This window comes from Osmerus mordax, chromosome 9, assembly GCF_038355195.1.
Source record: "Osmerus mordax isolate fOsmMor3 chromosome 9, fOsmMor3.pri, whole genome shotgun sequence".
In the NCBI taxonomy this organism is placed as follows: domain Eukaryota; kingdom Metazoa; phylum Chordata; class Actinopteri; order Osmeriformes; family Osmeridae; genus Osmerus; species Osmerus mordax.
In genome coordinates, this window is record NC_090058.1 from 4,805,780 (window position 1) to 4,826,359 (window position 20,580).

General features: G+C 48.1%; 1 protein-coding gene across 1 annotated transcript in view; it reads left to right on the forward strand.

Annotated features, from left to right (window-relative positions):
- Window positions 1-17,082, forward strand: part of LOC136949366 (neuronal PAS domain-containing protein 3) — a gene marked incomplete at its 5' end in the record, with an annotated part of 33,340 nt that extends 16,258 nt beyond the window's left edge. Inside the window, 6 exons of the mRNA XM_067243635.1 lie at window positions 4,452-4,570; window positions 8,693-8,886; window positions 9,871-9,977; window positions 14,423-14,570; window positions 14,723-14,838; window positions 15,542-17,082. Of these exons, the coding sequence (XP_067099736.1) occupies window positions 4,452-4,570; window positions 8,693-8,886; window positions 9,871-9,977; window positions 14,423-14,570; window positions 14,723-14,838; window positions 15,542-17,082 (2,225 nt within the window). The remainder of the gene's footprint in view (window positions 1-4,451; window positions 4,571-8,692; window positions 8,887-9,870; window positions 9,978-14,422; window positions 14,571-14,722; window positions 14,839-15,541) is intronic.
- Window positions 17,083-20,580: the final 3,498 nt, after the last annotated feature.

Below are 20,580 nucleotides of genomic sequence, written 5' to 3' on the forward strand. Positions count from 1 at the left end.
CGTGGCGAGGAGGAGACGCAGTAATCTAGGATCTCTCCTGTGTGTGCGTGTGTGTGCGTGTTTGTGTGTGTGTGTGTGTGTGTATGTGACACTGTATGAGACTGTGTTGCTGTCCGGGGTCCGCCAGTCTACTGCTCCTCCTCTCCACTCACTTCTGGAGTGGACTAGGGCTGGAAGAAAATAAAAACCACTCTCTATCACTGTATGAATTGTTGCTGTTTAGACATTTGATCATGTTCAAGTGTTTGTCTGTGTGTTTGTGGTCTGACCTTGGGACTAGTGAGCGTGTGATGTACATCTGTACATCACTGTGGATTTGCTTTACCGCTATTTCAGATGTCTGTCTTTTGATGAACACGCTGCATATGTTCTTTTCATCAACAAACTTCTGCTACTGTTTGAGAGAATTAAACGTCAACACTGCTTGTGTGTGTGTGTGTGTGTGTGTGTGTGTGTGTGTGTGTGTGTGTGTGTGTGTGTGTAGTAGTGTGTTTGTGAGTGTATGTTCTATTTATCTTAATCTACCTCCAGAGACATATGGTAAAATCAGCAAAGTGCTCTGGCGACAAATTGTGATGGAGAGAGTGCAAGAAAGAGAGAAATTATGTGGTTGCCATGGCAACGTATACTTTACCATATTAAAAGCAAGGTAAGAGAGATAGCTGTTGGTTGGGTGGGGTGGGTGGGGGGGGGGGGTTGACTTGTAGGTAAAATGTTGCTCTCAGAACAGAATGTCTGCTTGGTCTAATGACAGATGATTGAGTTGATCTGAGGAGAACCTGGGTTTGATCCCTGGTCAGGGACAGGCTTGTACATATTTCATCCAAAGTTTTCTACAAACTTCTGAATGTGAATTTCCGCTGTTGGCAGGAGTGACCCCCCCCCCCCAACACACACACACACATACGCCCAGTTATCCTGTTGACAGGCTGAATTACTACTGTGTGTCACACAGGAAAATTGAGAAATTATGATTTGTTTCTTGTGTTTGGGCCGACGTCACTCAGTCTGACATCAAACAGCCTAGATGTCTTTAATTCCTGTCTACGCGTGGGAGTGTACACTAATGCAGAGAGGGAGAGAGGGAGGGAGAGAGAAAGGGGGGATAGAGAAAGAGAGAGAGAGATGGAGGGAGGGAGAGATGAGCAGGAAGGTGTCTGACTGCATTTCTCCATCACTTTCTAATTACGAGAACTGTCAATTTAACCCAGGTCTCTTTATTAACACATTGTAAACACACACACACACACACACATGCTTTTTCTTTCTCTCCCCCTCTCACTCACACACTTACACACACTTTCCCAGGACCACACAAACACCCTGTATTGAAAAATCACCTTCTACCTCTTAATACAGAGCTGGCCAGCAGTGCCTCCCAATTAGCAGTGTGCTGTGTAGGAATATATATCATTACTAATGTACAGACAGACAGACCATCCATCAGAACACAGCCAGAGAGAGACCTCCACTGCCCTACCGCAGAGGACAGGCCACACACAGACACATGCACGCACACACACACACACACACACACACTGCATGTTAAAGGCTCCAAGCTCCAAATGAGCATTAATATTGATATAAATGGACATGGCTGATCTTGAAGCAGAGTACATTTGCGGCTGAGGAGGAGGTACAGAGTCCTAGACGGGAAGGACTATGTTCACTCTGGTGTGTGTGTGTGTTTGTAAGTGTAGGGGTACAGGGAACTTTCCACTCAGACTGTGTATGTATGTGTGTGTGTGTGTTTGTGTGTGTGTGTGTGCGTTTGGGGGGGGGGATAAAGAACTGGCAGCCTGTTATTGATGATGGACACTCAGCGGCAGAAAGTAATACTTTTAAAATCTCATCACTTACGTCCAGAGAGGGCTCCCTCTGAAGGCTCTCATCAAGAACATGAATCTTCAACTCTGACATCACATAAATAAGGATCGCATCACACATCCTGCTCCTACAAGGATCTATTAGGTGTCATTTCTGTTCCTGATTTTAAGTGTATTGTCTTCACATGCTGCCTAATACCTCATCCTTTCTGTGTGTGTGTGTGTGTTTGTGTGTGTGTGTGTGTGTGTGTTTGTTTGTGTGTGTGTGTGTGTGCTGTCCTAAGTAGGGACCTGTGTAATTCTTAACTAGTAATTATACAGTGTAGTCAGTATCTCCCTCTCTGTCTCTCTCTCTCTCTCATTCCCATCACTCTCCTCCTCCCTCTCTCTCCCCCCATCCTTCACTTCCTCCTGCCCCTGACAGGGCTCCCCCATGTCTGTGTCTCCATGAGCTGTCCCAGGGCCAGTCTCCAGTCTGACAGCCCCCTGTTTCAGCAGACCCCATGTTACCATAATCAGAGTACTGCAGCAGAGCAACACGCATTACATCGTCCCCTATTTCTCCTGTCTAAACTAGTCTTCACTTTCCCCTCAGAACCACCCTGTACCTACCCAGCCCGCATTGTGACACCCACACAAGCATACACCTTACACATATTCCTCTCTCTCTCTCTCTCTCTCTCTCTCTCTCTCTCTCTCTCGCTCTCTCTCTCTCTCTCTCTCTCTCTCTCTCACACACACACACACACGTGCCACCTTATACATCTGCTCCCACACGCACACCCACACCCCAACGCACACACACCCATACTCCCGAACAAGCACGCACACACCAAATGACCCTGATGTTGCTCCACAAGTCCTTGGGGTGAGTGGAGAAGGCTGTGTCTTTAAGCTGGGCTGCAGCCTAATGAAAGCCCCGGCTTCTAAGGGCCTCTGATCTGCTTTCTCGCTACAACACAACTCCACGTCTGACTGGCAGCTCTGATCTAAAGCATTTAAGTGTAAGTTTTGATCTCTCTGCCTTTGATTAAAACTAATGAGCTCATTTAATTCAAAATGGGAATGTGTGATAAGAGAAATAAGGTTGATGTGATTGGATTAGAGAGGCGAATTAAACTCTCCCAGCTCAAGTTTGTGCTTCTGCAGTGTATTAAAAAGCTGTTGGCGTATTCTGACGCGTCAGATGATGAGAAAAATTTCATAGTAATTCATATTTAATCAGAAGAAATGAAATGACTAAATATAACATGGCTGGCCTTCTCCCCCGAGTGATAAAGGACTGCTTCGATTTTAAATGACATTTAATTCATGTCCTCCTCTCACAGCAAAAAAGAAAAGAAAAAAAGATGACCAGAAAGAGAATGACAGGAAGAGCAGCATCCTCTCCACCCTCCTCACCCTCCACCCCCCCCGCCTCACCCCCCCCCCCTCCTCCGCCTCACCCCCCCCTCCTCCGCCTCACCCCCCCCCTCCTCCGTCTCACCCTCCACCCCTCCGCCTCACCCCCTTGCTCTCCACCCACCTCCCCTCCGCCTCACCCCATCTCCCCTTCACCTCCCATTGTAAGCCCCCCCCGTAGTCCCAGCAGCCTTGTCCGATGCAGAACAGCAGAAAACTGGATTTTCCTCGTGTGCTGTTGTTGCTAATCCCATTTCAGTTTCATCTTCTAGTCATGTCTTTTGTCTCTTTCTCCCTCTCGATATGCCTTTGCAGGCTCTCATCTGTTCTCCTGTCCACTACGCTCCTCTCACCTTCAGCTCTCCTCTCCTTTCTGCTCCTCACCTTTCCTTTCCACTCCACTCCACTCCTCTCACCTCACCCCTCCCCTCTCCCATCTCCTCTCCTTTCTGCTCCTCACCTTTCCTTTCCTTTCCACTCCTCTCACCTCACCCCTCCCCTCTCCTCTCCCATCTCCTCCCCACCCCTCCCGTTCCCTTCGTCGTATGGTCAAGTGAAGTAATTTGAAGGCGTGTTGTCATCAGTCAGTTGAGATGGAACACAACCGTAGGTGTCAGGTATTGGTCAGTTCACCTCCGGGACACGGACAAGGGGTGTGGTCGGCTTGTCACTTCCTGTGTTGTCCCTGCTGACGGATGGAATGTTATGAATATGCATGTGATGATGGTTTGAACAGGTAGAGAGTGTGATGGATGGAGGGGTTCACCTCCTTCTCAGAGGACAATACTGGAGCTAGGTGGGTGGGGATGCTGTGGAGGTGGTCCAACCTTGAGTGGTGTTATAGTAGATCATTTGCTTGGCTGAATTGAGAGAATTGTGTAGTTAAAACAATTTTAACTGCTCCTAAACTAGCAATAAAAGCATCTTGCCAATTACACTGCTACATCAAGCATAGGTTGTTGGCTGTTAAATAACATTAGCAAAACCTTTATTGCCTGTGTTTGTGTGTGTGTGCTCAAGAGTTTTATTGCACTGTGCTTAGAAGCTTATCTGGACCAATACAGAACCCCAGTGAAACGTTGCTTCAAATGTGGATCTCACCGACTTAATATAGATCCTCTTTTCTCCTGGATTCAACCTGCATTAACATGAATCTGTCTTTGTGTCTGTGTGTGTGTGTGTGTATGTGTCTGTGTGTGTGTGTGTGTGTGTGTGTGTCCACAGTGGAGTCGAGCAGCCCCAGCCTCCTAGCACCAGACAACACCTTGGAGAGATCCTTCTTCATCAGGATGAAGTCCACGCTGACCAAGAGAGGTGTCCACATCAAGTCTTCAGGCTACAAGGTAGGAGGCCTTCACCTTCCCTAACCCTGGATGTTTCTTGGCGGCCATCTTGAGAGCCAAAAACAAAACTGAAGTTTGAATATTTGTGTGAAATCCAGTTGGCGAGAGAAAGAAAAGTAACACATGATTTCAACATGTAGATTTGCCATATCCTAGCATGACCGGATTCAGGCCTCAAGTGTGTAATGAGATACCTTATGTATAACATGTTCACTGCAAGGAGCACGGACTCAGACCCAGGCTTAGCATGTTAAGGTGATAAGCTCCATGACTACTGGTGGCTTTGGGATAGAGAGATAGGATTAAGACTGATTCTTTAGCCTGTGAGTTTCGGTGAACGTGTGTTTGTGTGTGTGTGTGTGTGTGTGTGTGTGTGTGTGTACTGTGACAACTCGTACAATTTAGTTAGACAGGTAAACAAGCACTGATGTGTGTTTAATCAAAGAACCTATGTTCCAACTTGAAGAGAGAAGCCGTCCTCTCAGGGCTCGTCAGTGAGGAGTCTCTCTCCCCGCCCTGGAAGGACGCCCCCGCCTGTGAGCACGGCACGCAGCCCACTCTGAGTGCTCTCCCTGGGGATATCTACGCTCAGGCGACTGCCACGTCTCTGGAGGCGTCGTCCTCTCTGGCGGGGCTCCCCCCCCCCCTCCCTGTCGGCTCCAATTTTTTATTGGAGGGTTCTGATCTGGGAAGGAGTTGCGGCCATGCGGGTTGTTAGGGGAGTGTGGAGCGGGAACCAGGTGCTCTTTGTCGCCTGCGACTTGCCCATGACGACGCGACTCGGGACGCTCTTCACAGTACATCTGTGTGTGTGTGTGTGTGTGTGTGTGTGTGTCCTTCTCCTGGGCCACTAGTGTCCATAGTCCCAGCATTCAAGGTTTATACAGGACAGATACTCAAGTTTCTCAAGGGTGAACATGCTACGATAGGATTTCATCTTAACATTGGGCTCTGGTTTGTATAATAACAAAATACACTTGACTCAATTTATTGTGTGATGCATAGCGGGTAGAGAAAAAATTAATTCTAGTGTCGCCGACTTAGGTATGCATTGGCACTATAGAAATAAAGACAAAAAGAAAGAGGAAGGAAAGAAAGGAAAGCCAACAGAGAACAGTAGCAGAGGTTGTCTTGCTCTCCAAGAACAAAATGCTCTCTCGACTGCTCTTCCTTTTCTCATTCTCCTCATCCTCCTCCTCTCCTTATTAACTGTCTCTACATCTCTTCATGTTCTTGTCTGTCCACACAGACACAAATGCAAATCACCATGGAGAGAGAGAGAGGAGAGAGAGGAGAGAGACACAGACAGCCTCTCCACAAAGAAATATTCCCCCATGCGTGCATGCATACATTTGTAGGCAGACAAGGACACCTCTTATTACATTTACTTAAAATTAAGTCAACACTTGTGTTGTTACATAATACAGGAGCTATGAATTTTACATCTGACATCCTCCGTTAGGGTGCCAGGTGAACTGCTTCTCCCGCTCGCCCGCCCGCCCGCCCGCCCACCGTCCTCTCCTCGGCGCGATGAGCCTCGCCGCCACGCATGATGGCAGCTTATATCTCTCTCTCTCTCCCTCTGCCCATCCCTCTATCCATTCCTCTCTCCACTCTGGAGGTCAAATCAAAGTGAATCTGGGCGAAGGCTTAAAGCCATCTTTTTTCAACAGATCTCAGCCCCCCCCCCCACCATCTCATTTAATGCTCTCATGTAAAGGCTCTCCATCATTATTTGTGTTGTATCCCGTTTCAAAAGCTCTCCGGAGACTCACCCAGCAGAGGCAGATGAATCTGATTTCTTATGTATACCACTTCTATATTCACCGGCTGAGAGGGGGGGACGGGAGGGAGAGAGGGAGGGAGGGAGGGAGAAAGGGAGGGAGGGAGAGAGAGAGAGATAAAATGAGAGAGAAAGGAGAGAGTGAGTGCATTGTGTGCTGAACCATGAATTATAAAAATTGATCCCTTTGTTATGTTGGCTTGTATTAAATTGAGATATGCTGTTCAGCCTGCCTGAGACTCTGCCTGTTGTGAACCTCTCTCCGTGTCAGTTTGCATTTAGCTGCTTGAGAATATTTAATGTTTTCGCCAGAGCTTATGATGTTCTTGCCAAGAGCACTCCTGCAGCAATCTGCAGTGCCTACGTTTCTCTTTGTGGCAATTACTTCAGAAGTTGTTATTTTTCAAACTAACTTTTGATGCCCCTTAGCTTTGGGGGCGTCTGAGGGGAGATCATTTCCATTTTGTATGTTTTAATACATTTCAATGTTTATTTATTTAAAGACCTCCTTTATATTCATTGCAGGGAGGGAGGTAGAGTGAAGGGGAGTGTGTATGGGTGTGTGCGTGCGTGTGTGCACTTGCATTTCTGACTATCTGTCTGTCTGTGTCAGTTTGTTTGTTGATGTGCATGTATATCCTTGTCCATGTAGAGAAGTACGTGTGTAGTAATATGGGTTATGCATGCGCCTGCCTTCCCAGTTCTCTGGAGTGACGATATATTGATGAGGTGATGCAGCCTACCAGGGCCTCTCCTCTCTCTAGGAATGGGATTAGACATCTCCCTCTGGCTGCCCTGAGCTGTGATGTGATGTCTTACTGCTGTCTGGCCGGGGCAGGCCTGTCAGTCACCCAGGCACCTGGCAGGCAGCATGCTACCATAAGCAGCTCCACACCCCAGACGCTCCCTGGTCTGGAGCTTAGCATAGCCAAGTTCAGCTACTGTAGGTGCGCACAGCTGATTTACCATTAAGTCAAATTTTAACCTGGAAATGTGTGCTTTTATTTGACTGGCTCTCTGCTTAGGTGTTTGGAGGTAGTTCAGTCCTGGTTTAGCAAGCTAACAGCTCCTCTCAGAACTCATTTCCAAGGACTCAGCACACCCTTCAACCCAAAGACAGCCGAGAAGTCTCTCCTCTCCTCCTTCAGTGAACAGCATGCCTTCAGGAACTACAAAGAATCTCTCTCCCTCTCTCTGTTTCTCTCTCTCTCTCGCTCTCTTTTCACCTGCCCAAAATGTCTTTGCGTGTGTTTCATGTTATCAGAGGCTGACTGACACATTACCCCCTCCTCGTCTCTTCTCCTCACTCTTACTGTGTTAACAACGTCCAGACAACGTTCAGACAGCATTTAGCCATGCCAGGGCTCTTCTTACTGAGTTTTTATTCCGGTGTTGTATTCACATGGATTTGAAAAAGTCTGGAGGAGGAGAGAATGCAGTCAGTACCATTTAGGAGTGAGGAACCTTTGTTGGTGTCTGTGTTGGAGGCAGAGCAACACTGTTTCGAGAACAAGACATCATAGATTCAGCTGTTAGGAGATCATCCTTCTCCTGGGGAACTGTGCTTTGAAGGCTTCTTTTATAACAAGTCAGATTACTGTTAGCTTAGTGAGATCCCACTATGTCCCTGTCTCTCTCTTTCACTCTTTCTTTCTTTCTCTTCCACTCTCTTTTTTTCTCTCTCTCTCTCCCCCTTTCTCTCTCTCACTCTCTCCCTCTCTCTTCAATTGACATGCAGTGTCTGTCGCCCATTGTGGAGGGTTGCCCGTCCCTGGTGAGAGGTAGGAGCGTCAAGGTCCCCCCACGGTCGCAGGTCTTTGAATGAGTTTGGGGAGCCAGAACTGTCTGCGTGAATGATGATAATGGTGTCTGGCCCATCTCTAAGGTGTTACCACGGAGACGCCTGTGTCAGTAGTTTAAAGACTACAAAACAATTCCCCCTGGCTTCCACACCGCTGATTAAAATGGACGGATCTGAACATGTAGTGTGCATATCTAGTCCCATTCCTCCTCTGGGCACAAACCACAGCTACAAAGACTTTAAGCTCGCCACAACTTTAAAGCGAGCGATAATTAGGAACTTCAATCTCTCCTCTTCTCTTTCAATCACTCTTCACCGTGTCATTTGGGGAGAAATGGCTTCACCTCGACTTTCTTTTTCTGCTATTGTGTCGGTCATGTGTTTGTTTGTCGCGTTTTCCAAATCTGAGCCCTTGATTTCTGAAAGTCCTGTCTGCACTGCCTCTGGACACACAGACTGATGTTCTGAATCACTCTTCGATTCTCTGTAGCTAATTCTGCGTGATCTCTGACCCCTGCTACTTTACACTTCCTGTCAGGTGATCCACGTCACGGGTCGTCTGCGAATCAGGATGGCCCTGACCCACAGCCGGTCAGTGCCCAATCAGATCATGGGCATGGTCGTGGTGGCCCACGCCCTTCCCCCGCCCACCATCAACGAGGTGCGCATCGACTGCCAGATGTTCGTCACGCGAGTCAACATGGACCTCAACATAATTTACTGTGAGAACAGGTAGGCCTTGGAGCACACAGTGGCCCACATAACATTCTAACCACAAGAGAAGTTTGAATTCTGTTGTGAGAACAGATACAGGTCTGTCGCCAGCCTTTATCTCAGGTCTAATTGTTGGAGCAAATCTGTCCATGTGCCAGACTATGCCGCTCTTTACTTTACATGCTGGGGTGACCTCGTGGCTATAGTTATGCTAGGATACCATCTTAAAGTAGTTTTCAGTCATTGTGTAAACGCACAAAAGAGTCTGTAGACGTCTTTTCTCCTGGCTTCTATCTGTGTGCGGGTTCCTGTGATGACGGTGTTGGGCCTGAGGTATCTCACAGATCTCCTGATAATGCTGCTTTCTACACGGGCAGTTATTCAGCAGTAATTTATCACTATCTGTCCTGCTCTGCTCTCAGATCCATCTGAGGTAATGCAGCAGAGACAGACCTCCACCTCTCAGACACATATAATGGACCACTGATGGTGGCTCCTCTCCTAAGCTAAGCTGTTTGAGGGGAACCAGAGATATCCAACACAACATCCGTTTGCTAAGACAGATTGTGGACAGATTGCTTGTGGCCGAGCTAGAACGGGGAGATGATATTCAAAGCTAAGTGATGGAGGGTTTTCATCAGGGGCGAGGCAGAGAGATCTGCTGGCTCTATTGCCTGGCTGGGATGTCTGGAGTCAAACGTGGGGGTCTCTCCCACACAGTCATTAGAGCAACAGAGCAGAGAGACTGGCGAATGTATTGGATAAATGTGTGTGTCGGTGTGTGTGTGACATTAGAGCGGAGTAGCAGAATTGCTGCTCTGCCTGCACTGTAATAACATAGCACATCATTGAACCCTTTGTTAATGTTTCCTTGCTAAAAGGTAAAATTAAAATGTACACCACAGTGTGTGTGTGTGTGTGTGTGCGCTCACGTGTGTGTGTGTGCATCTACTGTGCGTGTAGGCATCTTCCATGCAGTAAGAATATTGCTGTGTGTTGCAGGATCAGTGACTACATGGACCTGACCCCAGTGGACATAGTGGGGAAGAGATGCTACCAGTTCATCCATGCTGAGGACGTGGAGGGGATCCGACACAGCCACCTGGACTGTGAGTGACTACCTCCTATTCAACCGCTTCTGATGCCCATGCCAGGTGTGTTAGGGACTGTGGGCTGTAAAAACGTCACTCAGATGGCTTTAGATCCTCTGATCTGGAGCTCAACTCTGGTGTCACTTTGAACAAAGTTGATCCCTAGATATCTGAATAAACTCTGGATACCGTTCTATGAGCAGAGGGACACTGGCAGTGTGCACGGCGATACCTCCGCATCTCTCAGTGAAAGCTGGGACTGGCTGTGGACTTTTTCTGCAGTGAAACCTTTAAAACCTTTAACCGTAGTGCCGGTTAAGCTGGGGAGGTGGTGGAGGCAGTGCAGCATTAGACACACATAACAATTGACACACACACACTCTGAAGCAGACAGGCTGGGTTCCCAGAGGAGAAAGACTGGACAGAAGAATTGAGCAGTTCCTCTCTTTTTGTTAAGTGTTGGGAGAGAGAGAGGGAGAAAGAGAGAGAGAGAGAGAGAGAGAGAGAGAGAGAGAGAGAGAGGGTGGTAAGGATGGAGCAAGAGAAGAGAGTGAATGTTTTTGGGGCCAGCTCGCTTGGGGAATATCCTCTATCCTTTGACAGAATTCAGTGTGACGAGCTGAAGTGAAGTAGAGGGAAAGTTAGAGAGAAGGAGAGGAAATGAGAGGAGAGAAGACAACAGAAGGAGAGAAGAGGAGAGATATAAAGGAGGAGAGAGCAAAAATAGAAAGATGGTGAGAAGGAAAGGAGAACCTAGGGGAAGATATTGTGCTGTCATAACCGATATCCAGCATCATCATGACTACCACTGTGATCATCGACACATATCAAACCACACAGTCTACATGGAGACAAAAGACTCAAACCTTTTTTCTATTACATTCCGTGGACGTTTCAATGTTCGGAGTAGCAATCAGGATGTGTCTAAGGCAGCACGTAGAAGGTCAGAGAGAGCCAGAGGGTCAGGGAGTGGAGAGGCAGAGCAGCAGATTATTCTGGTCTGTCTGCTACTTAGACAAGAGGTCAGAGGTGAGGCAGGAAGGTCAGAGGTGAGGCAGGAAGGTCAGAGGTGAGGCAGGAAGAGATGGTGTAAATGACTCAGCTCCTGTCAGACACTCTTTAATATGGCAACTTGGGCACCTCTGGTTTTATTCATTCAGATTAATGTGACACAGAGTCTGTTCGTCACAGTACATCTGCACTGTACTGTGTGGGTTTTTTTCTTCCGTTTACAAAGTTCCCCATTAATTGCGGATTGGAGAGAAATTACATTCTCGATGATGGTGAGGAGAGAGGAGAGAGGAGGAGGAGAGGAGAGGAGGAGAGAGTGGAAGAGAGAGAGGAGGAGAGTGGAAGAGAGAGGAGAGGAGAGTGGAAGAGAGAGGAGGAGAGGAGAGTGGAAGAGGAGGAGTCTCTGAAAACTTAAGCGCAGTGCCTGCAGGCAAGCTAGAGGAACCTGCTTCTTCAGACTAGTTCACACAGCCTCTAACGACACCAGCCTGCTCACTGCCTTCTCAGACTCTGCACACGCACACACCTTACATGAAAAACACACACCTTAAAGCTTTCGTGTTAACACACTCAAGATAAAGTTCCACAAACATTGCCCAACTCACACACGCGCACACACACGTACTTCAACAACACAAGACAGAGTCCTCTGTGAAGCCAGCCAAAATCTCCAATCGTAAACCCAGTGGTGAAGAAGAAAAGAAAACATTCCCCTCTGTCTCTCTCCTCTCCTCTTTTCTCTCTCTCTTCTCTGTCTCTCCTCTCTCTCCTCTTTTCTCTCTCTCTTCTCTAGCTCTCTCATTCATAAAAGACTTTGCCTTTACGATAATACCCGCGATGGTGCACTGCAAGGACTTTTCAATAAAGCAATTTCACGGCTGTAAATTACCTTACTTTTATACGAGTGTGACACGGCATGGCAGACAGGCCGGGGGATGCTGGGAAAGGGTATCTGAAAGGTAACCACCATTATGGAGGGAATCCAAGTGATTAAAACTAACTGAAGGACAGGAGGGAAAGAGAGGAAGGGAGGGAGTGAAGGAGGGAGATGGAGCGATGGGGGAAGGGGCGGCAAGGGAGTTAGGTGGCTCAGCGGTGAGGGAATCGGGCTAGTAATCCGAAGGTTGCCAGTTCGATTCCCGGTCATGCCAACTGACGTAGTGTCCTTGGGAAAGGCACTTCACCCTACTTGCCTCGGGGGAATGTCCCTGTATTTACTGTAAGTCGCTCTGGATAAGAGCGTCTGCTAAATGACTAAATGTAAATGTAAAGAGATGGAGAACCAGGGAGATCAGGGAAGATGGGGCAGGGAGAGGAGAGTGGGATCAAGATGGAGAGAAAGATGGGGAGTGCACGAGAATATGTGACAGACAGAGAGAGAGACAGAGAGAGAGAGAGAGAGAGAGAGAGAGAGAGGAGAGAGGAGGGAGAGAGGGAGAGAGAGAGAAGAGAGAGCGGGAGAGAGAGAGAGAGAGAAGAGAGAGAGAAAGAGGTATACGCAGAAAGGGAGGTGTGTAGAGCACGAAAGAGTAAGAGAAGGATGGAAAGAGAGAGAAAGTGAGAGAGTGAGGTGTAGAGAGAGAAGGAAGCCACGCTCTAGGCATGCCCGGGGCTGCAGGAGAGAGAGACTCAGATTAAAGGCAGCGTATTCCTTTTAATGCCTCCAAAAGCAGCAGTCTGGCCCTGCACCGGAACACAGCCTCCTTCATTACCACTGGATCAATAGGCTGAGCAGCCCTGATTGATTTAATGGCAGAGTAAGTGAAAGGGGTTAAAAAGTAAACCTCACCTGTGAGGGGTGGAGGCGGGGGGGGGCAGGGGGGGGGCCAGCAGAGGTGGACGTGAGGGGGTGGAGGTGGACAGGGGGGTGGGTGGAGGTGGACGGTGTATTGATGGCTATGCAGATGAGATCCTTCACACAGTGGTATCAAAGAGACTGACAGGTCTGTTGAGGAAGATGTACAGAGATCTTAGGCATGTAGCAGACTCCTGGCATGCGCTGCAGAAAGCTCTATGTAAAGGCTAGAGAAGTCGCCTCGAGCAAGTTTTCATGTACAGGTTATGGAGGTACAGGGTCTGTTGAAGGCCCAATGGGATGCCAGTGTTCTATAGCCATTGTGAGAACATTGGAGTTTAGGTTTTACCAGATTTTTCTCTTTAAAAACTCATATGTGATATTTTCAGGTTGACTCAAATGTTGTCTAATGATTCACTTTATTTAAAAATAAAACGAAAACAGGTTTATTAAATGAACTTTTAGCCAGACCTTCAACAATCTAAATATCAAATGGATACAGAGCCATCACTTAATCATTTATTGCGTTGCATGACTAAATTTACACATGAAACATCCAACTACATTAAATTGAAACACTTTATTCAATATTTTACTAAACTAAAAGTACTAAAAAGATTTGTTCAGAATATAAGTATTATTAATTATTTTGTATTTACATGTACCCATTTGAAAAATAAAATTATATTATGTTTTACGATAGCGGCACACCTAATTCTTGGATCATACAAAAGCTTAGCTAGGATAAATAAACAGTGCCTTGTTTACTGTACCTCTCTTTAATAGACGTTATACTCCTTTATGTATGAAGTGAACTATGAAGTTGATCTCAAGGATACACAATCACACCCTCTCTGTCTTCTTAGAAAGAAAAACAAGTCATTTCTCTCATCGTCCTGTATCCGGCTACACATCCTTTCTGTGTGTGGCTCAAGAAAGCAGCCTGTGAACTAAAGTCAATTATTACAGCCCCTGGGATGAGCCCTTAACAATGCTATTAGTTCCTAATAGTTTTTAATTACTGGCCTTCTTTTTATATAAATCATTCCTCTCACAGAACTCTTTTTTCATAGAAAGGCCTATTTGTAGCTGTAATTAAACCAAGAATATGAATTTACTACCTCGTTCACATTTTGACTGTTTCTGTTTTAGAGTGGGATGATTAATGCAAACACATATTGGTTGAGATAACCATTTAGCGGTTAATTTAGCCAAATTTATTGCAACCGCCAGCAAGTGCGTCTTCTTCAGAGGAACACAAGCGGACAAGGACACTGAGGGGGTGGGGGGGGGGTGAGGCTGTCACAGAGCCACAGCTCAACCTAGTGGCGAACGGGGAGCACTGCACCCTTCTCTCAACAAGCCAGGGCTTCAGAAGCACTCTGAGGGCTTCGTATGGGTTTTAATATATTTGAAGGATCCGAGTTCCCTGGGCTACTGTGGCCAGCCCCAGAGGGAGGGCCCAGCAGCGGCGGTTGCTACAGCGCACAGCCCCGGCTCCATTCAGACAGTCACAGGCTTGATTAATGATGTCACCAGCAGAGCAGGCCTCCGCCAGATGTTGGACGCCACCTGATGTGCTCTCTCTCTGTTTCTCTCTCTGTCTGCCACACACACACACACACACACACACACACCGTCTCTCCCTCCCCTGCAGTGATGAATAAGGGCCAGTGTGTGACTAAGTACTACCGTTGGATCCAGAAGAACGGAGGCTACATCTGGATCCAGTCCAGCGCCACCATCGCCATCAACGCCAAGAACAACAACGAGAAGAACGTCATCTGGGTCAACTACGTCCTCAGGTACACAGCAGGATCTAGTCTGATCCAGTCAAACTGAATGGAGACGCCATCCGAGCATAGCCTGGAAGTCTGTCTGTCATACGAATCTGTCTCATCTCTAGGCTTCTGCTGTTGTCTGGGAGACTGACTTCCTGTTCTTCTTCTCTGTGCAGTAACCTGGAGTACAAGGACACGCCCATTGACATCGCCCAGCTGCCCAACCTGCCAGAGAAAACCTCCGAGTCCTCAGAGACGTCCGACTCAGAGTCTGAGTCCAAGGAGAACTCTGGTACGATAGAAAACCCACCTAGAACCGCCTAGAACCGCCTAGAACCGCCTAGAACCGCCTAGAACCGCCTGCCACTCTGGGCCGGTTGGCTGAGTTGTTTAAAACCAGCTTGGTTTGACACAGAGCACAAGGACAGACTCAGGCACAGCAACAGAGTAAGGCTGAGCACTGCTGCTCAAACGTCTTGTTTAACCTGGGTGATAGGGAGGAACGGTGATGTTGCCTGGAAAGGAGGGAGGGGAGGGGATTATAATTTTAGGTGACAGTATTAGAGAAGGCTGTGCCAGCATATTGACAGTTGGCATCCAGCCTCCCTCTGTGCCCCCTATGCCAGGCTGTATTATGAGGGCTGGGTACTTTGCCAGCTGCCACTGGCACAACAGAGTGTTCCACAATGGTCTCTCCAGCTGGGCTGGAGAGGGACGGCATCCCAGCAAAGACGTTACTTAGATGTAAAAGCAACAGAGCGCTGTTCTGTGTTTGAGTCGGTTGGCACAGAGAAGAAGCTCTTCCATTCAGCGGGCGGATGAAAGCAGTATATATATCTACATTTGCTGTGCAGCCGAATGCGTGCGTTTGTTTATTCCATTTTGTCGAGGCAGTACGGGGGGGTTGTGAGGGTTGTGGTGTTGTGGGAGGGGGGAGGGTTGTGTACCTGTGTTGTCTAACCTGTGTTGTCTAACCTGCGTCTCTCTCCCAGTAGACAACGAGAACTCCAAGTCAGGCGGTAAGGGGAACCATTCGGAGCACAGCGAGGACCCGGAAACAGACAGCAAGAAGCAGCCCCAGCAGCCTGGACAGTCCTCCTCGGAGCAGGAGATGAGGCGCCAGGAGGAGGGAGACAGCTCCAGCAACCCAGAGAGCCAGGACAGCGAGGACCCGGACCAGGACAGCCTGGAGCCCTCCGACTGCGAGGGGGAGGCCCAGGGGGCCAGGCTGGACAGGCTGGGGGGCCTGGGAGGGTTGGGGGCCTTGGGGGGAATTGGGGGGTTAGGGGGCATAGGGGTGGGGGCCATGGGGAGCCTGGGGGGGCTGCACATCAAGGTGGAGCACTACGGAGATGGAGACGGGGTGGAGCTACGCCACTCGCCCTCCTCCTCCTCTGAAGAGGAAGAGGACGAGGACGAGGATGAGGACGGCGACAGCGTGAAAGACTGCGACAGCATGGCAGAGATGGCCGCCAGCAAGCACCAGAAGAGGAGGAAGAGGAGGAAAAAACAGAAGTGGGACGGCGGACGCAGCAGGAGGCTCCGCCTCTCCTCGGCCACGCCCAGCCCGAGCGCCTTGGACTCCGCCCTGGGAGAGCCGCCCCTCCTCCCGCCCCCCTCCCCCTCCAGCGCCTCCGTCCTCAAGATCAAGACGGAGATGTCGGAGCCCATCAACTTTGACAACGACAGCAGCATCTGGAACTACCCGCCCAACCGGGAGATCTCCAGGAACGAGTCGCCCTACAGCATGACCACCAAGCCTCCCCCGGGTCCGCCCCCTGCCCCTGAACCCTACCCCTCCCCTCAAGGCTCCTCCCTCCAGGTGCCCATCCCCGACTCCGTCCTAACCCCCCCTGGCACCGAGGGAGGGGCCGGAGGGGTGAACAGGAAGCAGGTCTACAACGCTGGCTCCGCCCCTTCCTCCGCCTCCAGCGTGGCCAGTTTAGCCCCGCCTCCCTCCAGCTCCTCCTCCTCCGACCCGCTATCTCCGCCCCTCTCGGCGTCTCCACGCGACAAGCAGCAGGTAACGCCCACCACCTCCTCCTCCTCCCTCCTCTACTCCAACGACCTCGAGGCCCTCCAGCGCCTGCAGGCCGGGAACGTCGTCCTCCCATTGGTCCACCGCGTCACGGGCGCCCTCGCCGCCACCAGCCCCTCCTCCACGGTCTCCGCCCCCCGCGTGTACACCACAGGCACCATCCGCTACGCCCCGGCCGATGTGACCCTGGCCATGCAGGGGAACCTGCTCCCTAACACACACGCCATGAACGCCTTCGTGGACGTGAACGCCAGCGGCTTCGGCCTGGACCCCAAGACCCCCATGGAGATGCTGTATCACCACGTCCACCGCATCAACATGTCGGCCGCCGCCGCCGGCCCCTTCGGCTCGGCGGCGGGGAGCGGCGGCGGCGGCCTGGGCCAGATGCATGCTGGGAACGTGTTCACCACGGCCGAGGGCCTGTTCTCCACGCTGCCCTTCCCCGTCTACAGCAACGGCATCCACACCACTCAGACGCTGGAGCGCAAGGAGGACTGAGGCCCGCCACCCACGACCATGTGACTGTGTTTCCACTGTGTTGACAGAACAAACAAGCAAACAGACTCTTGACTTTTTATTTTGAGGCAAAAGACTGTGTTTTGAAATGGGGGGGAAGGAAACCATGTATTCTAGCACTTTGAATTTGAGCAATTGAGCTTGTGTAATAGAAATGAATGCCCCCTCTCCTCCTCGCCCTCCTCTTCTCCCTCCCATGTCACTCCATCTCTCTCTCTCTCTCTCTCTCTCTCTCTACTCCTCTCTGTCTCTCCATCTTTACTTCCCTTTCTTCAATCAATGAACATTTTCTCTGAAACAAACTAAATGGACTATTCTTTGTTGTAAAGAATCCTTTTTTGCCTATAGAGAATCCTAGCTGTCCAGAGGCCCCTAGAGCCTCAGGTGAACTCTTCTTGTTGTTTGAGTTGATAATGCAGCATCTTTGTGAAGGTGCCCTGTGTATTTAAGGTGAAGGTTCAAGATGTTTGAGAAGAGGGAAATCCTACTGGGTTGGCTGTCAAGGCTACACAAACACTAAAGGAAGTTAACCTGTCTGATAAGGTATAAGAGATAATCTTGAAACAAGATGTTAGGGTTATTTCTCAATAAGGGAATAGTAGTTTAGAAGTTAATGCTTTTTCTTTCTTTCTTTTGGTTTTCATGTAGCTCAGTTTTTAACTTTCGAATCAAGCATTTAAAAAGCAATTTTCAGCCGGGCATTGACCTGTGAATAGAATGTTACTTCTCTCCTCCTTCTACTAGTTCTATTTGTGATCCAGGACTCTAGAAATGGTCAGCACCAGAACTATCCTCTCCTTCCATTCTGCAGCCTCATGGTGCTACCACTGAATGACAGACACATACACACACACACACGCACATACATCTTCGCACACATACACACACACACACTGAAACGCCACACACATACTGACACACTACACATACGCCTCATTCAGCTGGCTGATGAAGTGTTTTACACCTCCAGACGAATGGGGGTCAGTCTGGGAAGAGTTCCCACCAGGAGAGCTAGACCTCCGACCAGCCGATACGCTCCCTTGTGACATCACTTCTCCTCATCTCTAGGCTCAATCTGATTGGCCACTGAGGAATGACAGATAGCCAACATGGGTTGTGTTGGGTTTTGTTTTCTATGTTTGTTTGTTTTTATTCTAAACTAGATCACTTTTTCTCTCAGTCAAACTGGGAGGCTAATCAGCACCATTAACTTGAAGATGAATGTCTAAAACTATGACCGGCTCCTGTCAGTGTTTTTTTGTACTCTCTCCTTCCTCTGCTCTTCCCTCCCTCCTCGCCCCCTTCCTTGAACCAGAATCACCTCCAGTCTCCCTGCTGATCTGCTCTCTTCCTCCAGTCATCTGACTCTCTGAGTTCACATATCAGGAAGATTGTAAACAAGGACATGCATCTCAATCAGTCTCAAAGGAATAGGAGGGTTTTTTTTACGGGAGAGAAAAAAAAACATTCCCATTCCCTATAAACCCTTTTCCCCCCCCTCTGTTGCCAAAAAAAATGTTGATCTACTATCTCACAGTTTGGTGTTACAAAACACTGTGATTATTCGTTTTTTTGAAAAAGAAAAATAAGTAATAAAACGGTAAAAACTGTCACTTCATCTTTTGACAGCCCGTCCGTCCATCCATCCTGCCATCCTATTACCAAGCGTGATAACCGTAAACGTGTACAATGTGTAAGTGTCACTGGCTGTCAGTCTCCATGGAGATTTCCGTGTGTGTTACTATATGCAGTATATACCAAGCTGATGTAGCTGTTTTCTTGTCCTTTGTCTTCTCTGTGCTATATCTCTAGTGTGGGGTGGGCGGAGCCTCCTGAGGCTCCTCCCCGGCTCCTCTGCAGTCCTAGTGAAACCAGTGGAGGTTAGTGGATTTCGTGTGGTGGCCTTCCAAATGTAGAGTCACCTTTTTTGCTGCTTCCTTTTGTCTGTAAGTTCCTTTCCGTTTCTGCTATTGCTTTGCTGTTGTGTAGTCTTACAGACCTCTCTATCTCGCTCTCTTTCTCAGAGATAAAAGACTCTTAACTAGCTCAAAGGTTTATGGAGCCATTTTTGCCACTGAGGAATCTGGGAATCGCAGTTTTCAGCTTGCATATTTACACTACTATAGGAATATGACGAGAAAAAGCTAAAGTAGCATTTAGATGTAGAAACTTCTGGAACCATACAAGCCTCAGTTGTGAAACATTCCCAGAGTCCCTTGTGCTTATTGTATGCATTGGGTGTATTTCATTGGTTTCCACCTAACCTGTTGACTTCAAGGACCCTGCAACTCACATGATAAATAAACAAAAAAAAAGATCACGGTAGTATTTCAGGACAATAAACGATTTTAAAGATTTCTAAAGAAATGAAAAGAAAAATATTTCGCACTATAAATCTATTTTTATAGGTGTTTTGGAAATGCATGTTTACTAAGTTGGTTGATTGTTTGGTTTTACTTGATTCCGTTCGGTCCAGAAGCTTTGTCAACGTTCCAGTGTTTTATAGTCTGTCCAGACAACGGGAGGAGGAGCCTAAAGTCTTATGAACTGTACAGGGCGACTCCCCCACATCAGGAAACAACTCTGTGTGGTCTCTGTGACAATGTGTTGTTCCTCTAAATCCCAGGTCATGAACTAAATGTGTTTATAAAAAGAGGGGTTGTGGGTGTTGTAGGCAGAGAGGCTTGGTCAGTTGCTGGAGAGCCGGGTGTCTCTATGGTGAGATTGATGCTAAGCTAGACTTTAGTGTTTTCTACATAGCCAGGAGGAGGAGGCAGGGGGGAGCTGAGGGGGGAGGGGGGGGGGGGAGGGAGGGGGGAGGGGGGTGCTGAGCTCTCAAGACTAAACACTGTGGACCAGGAAATACACCCATGTGTTACACCCTCTCAGCAGCAGGGGGAGCTGTTCTTAATGTGTTCTGTGTTGTTGTCAAAATGATCGCTGGTGATTTTAAACTTCAAACTAATCTCAGCTGCTGTCCGATACATAGTGTTTAAAATTACAAATATGAATCGTCATTTCATTACCTGTGAAGAGTGTGTCTGTGTTTTTAACTATTTCTTGTACAATTATACAGATTCTTTTATGAGGAAACTTGGTGCCAAGTCGACGAATACGGGAGAGAGGGATTCTCTTAGTATCAATGTTAACAGTGTTATAAATTCTAAATACAAACAAATTAAAATATTAAAAAGAAAAAAAAACTATGGTACATTTCTATTTTATTTGTTTTTGTTTTGTTTTCATTTTTGAGAAGAAGAAAAAAAAACATAACTAACTGATGCTAACTTTGAGTGCCTGGCTTTCTTTTTTTTCTTTTTTTCTTTTTGAAAGACATATTTTTTTCATTTACCATGAGTAATGCTGCAGATCAGAATTGTACATAATTCATTTTACAACAGGGTTATTTTATACTTTTGTAGCTTTTCATCCGTTCAAAGAAACATGTCATACATGGTTGTCTTTCTGTAACACGGTTTA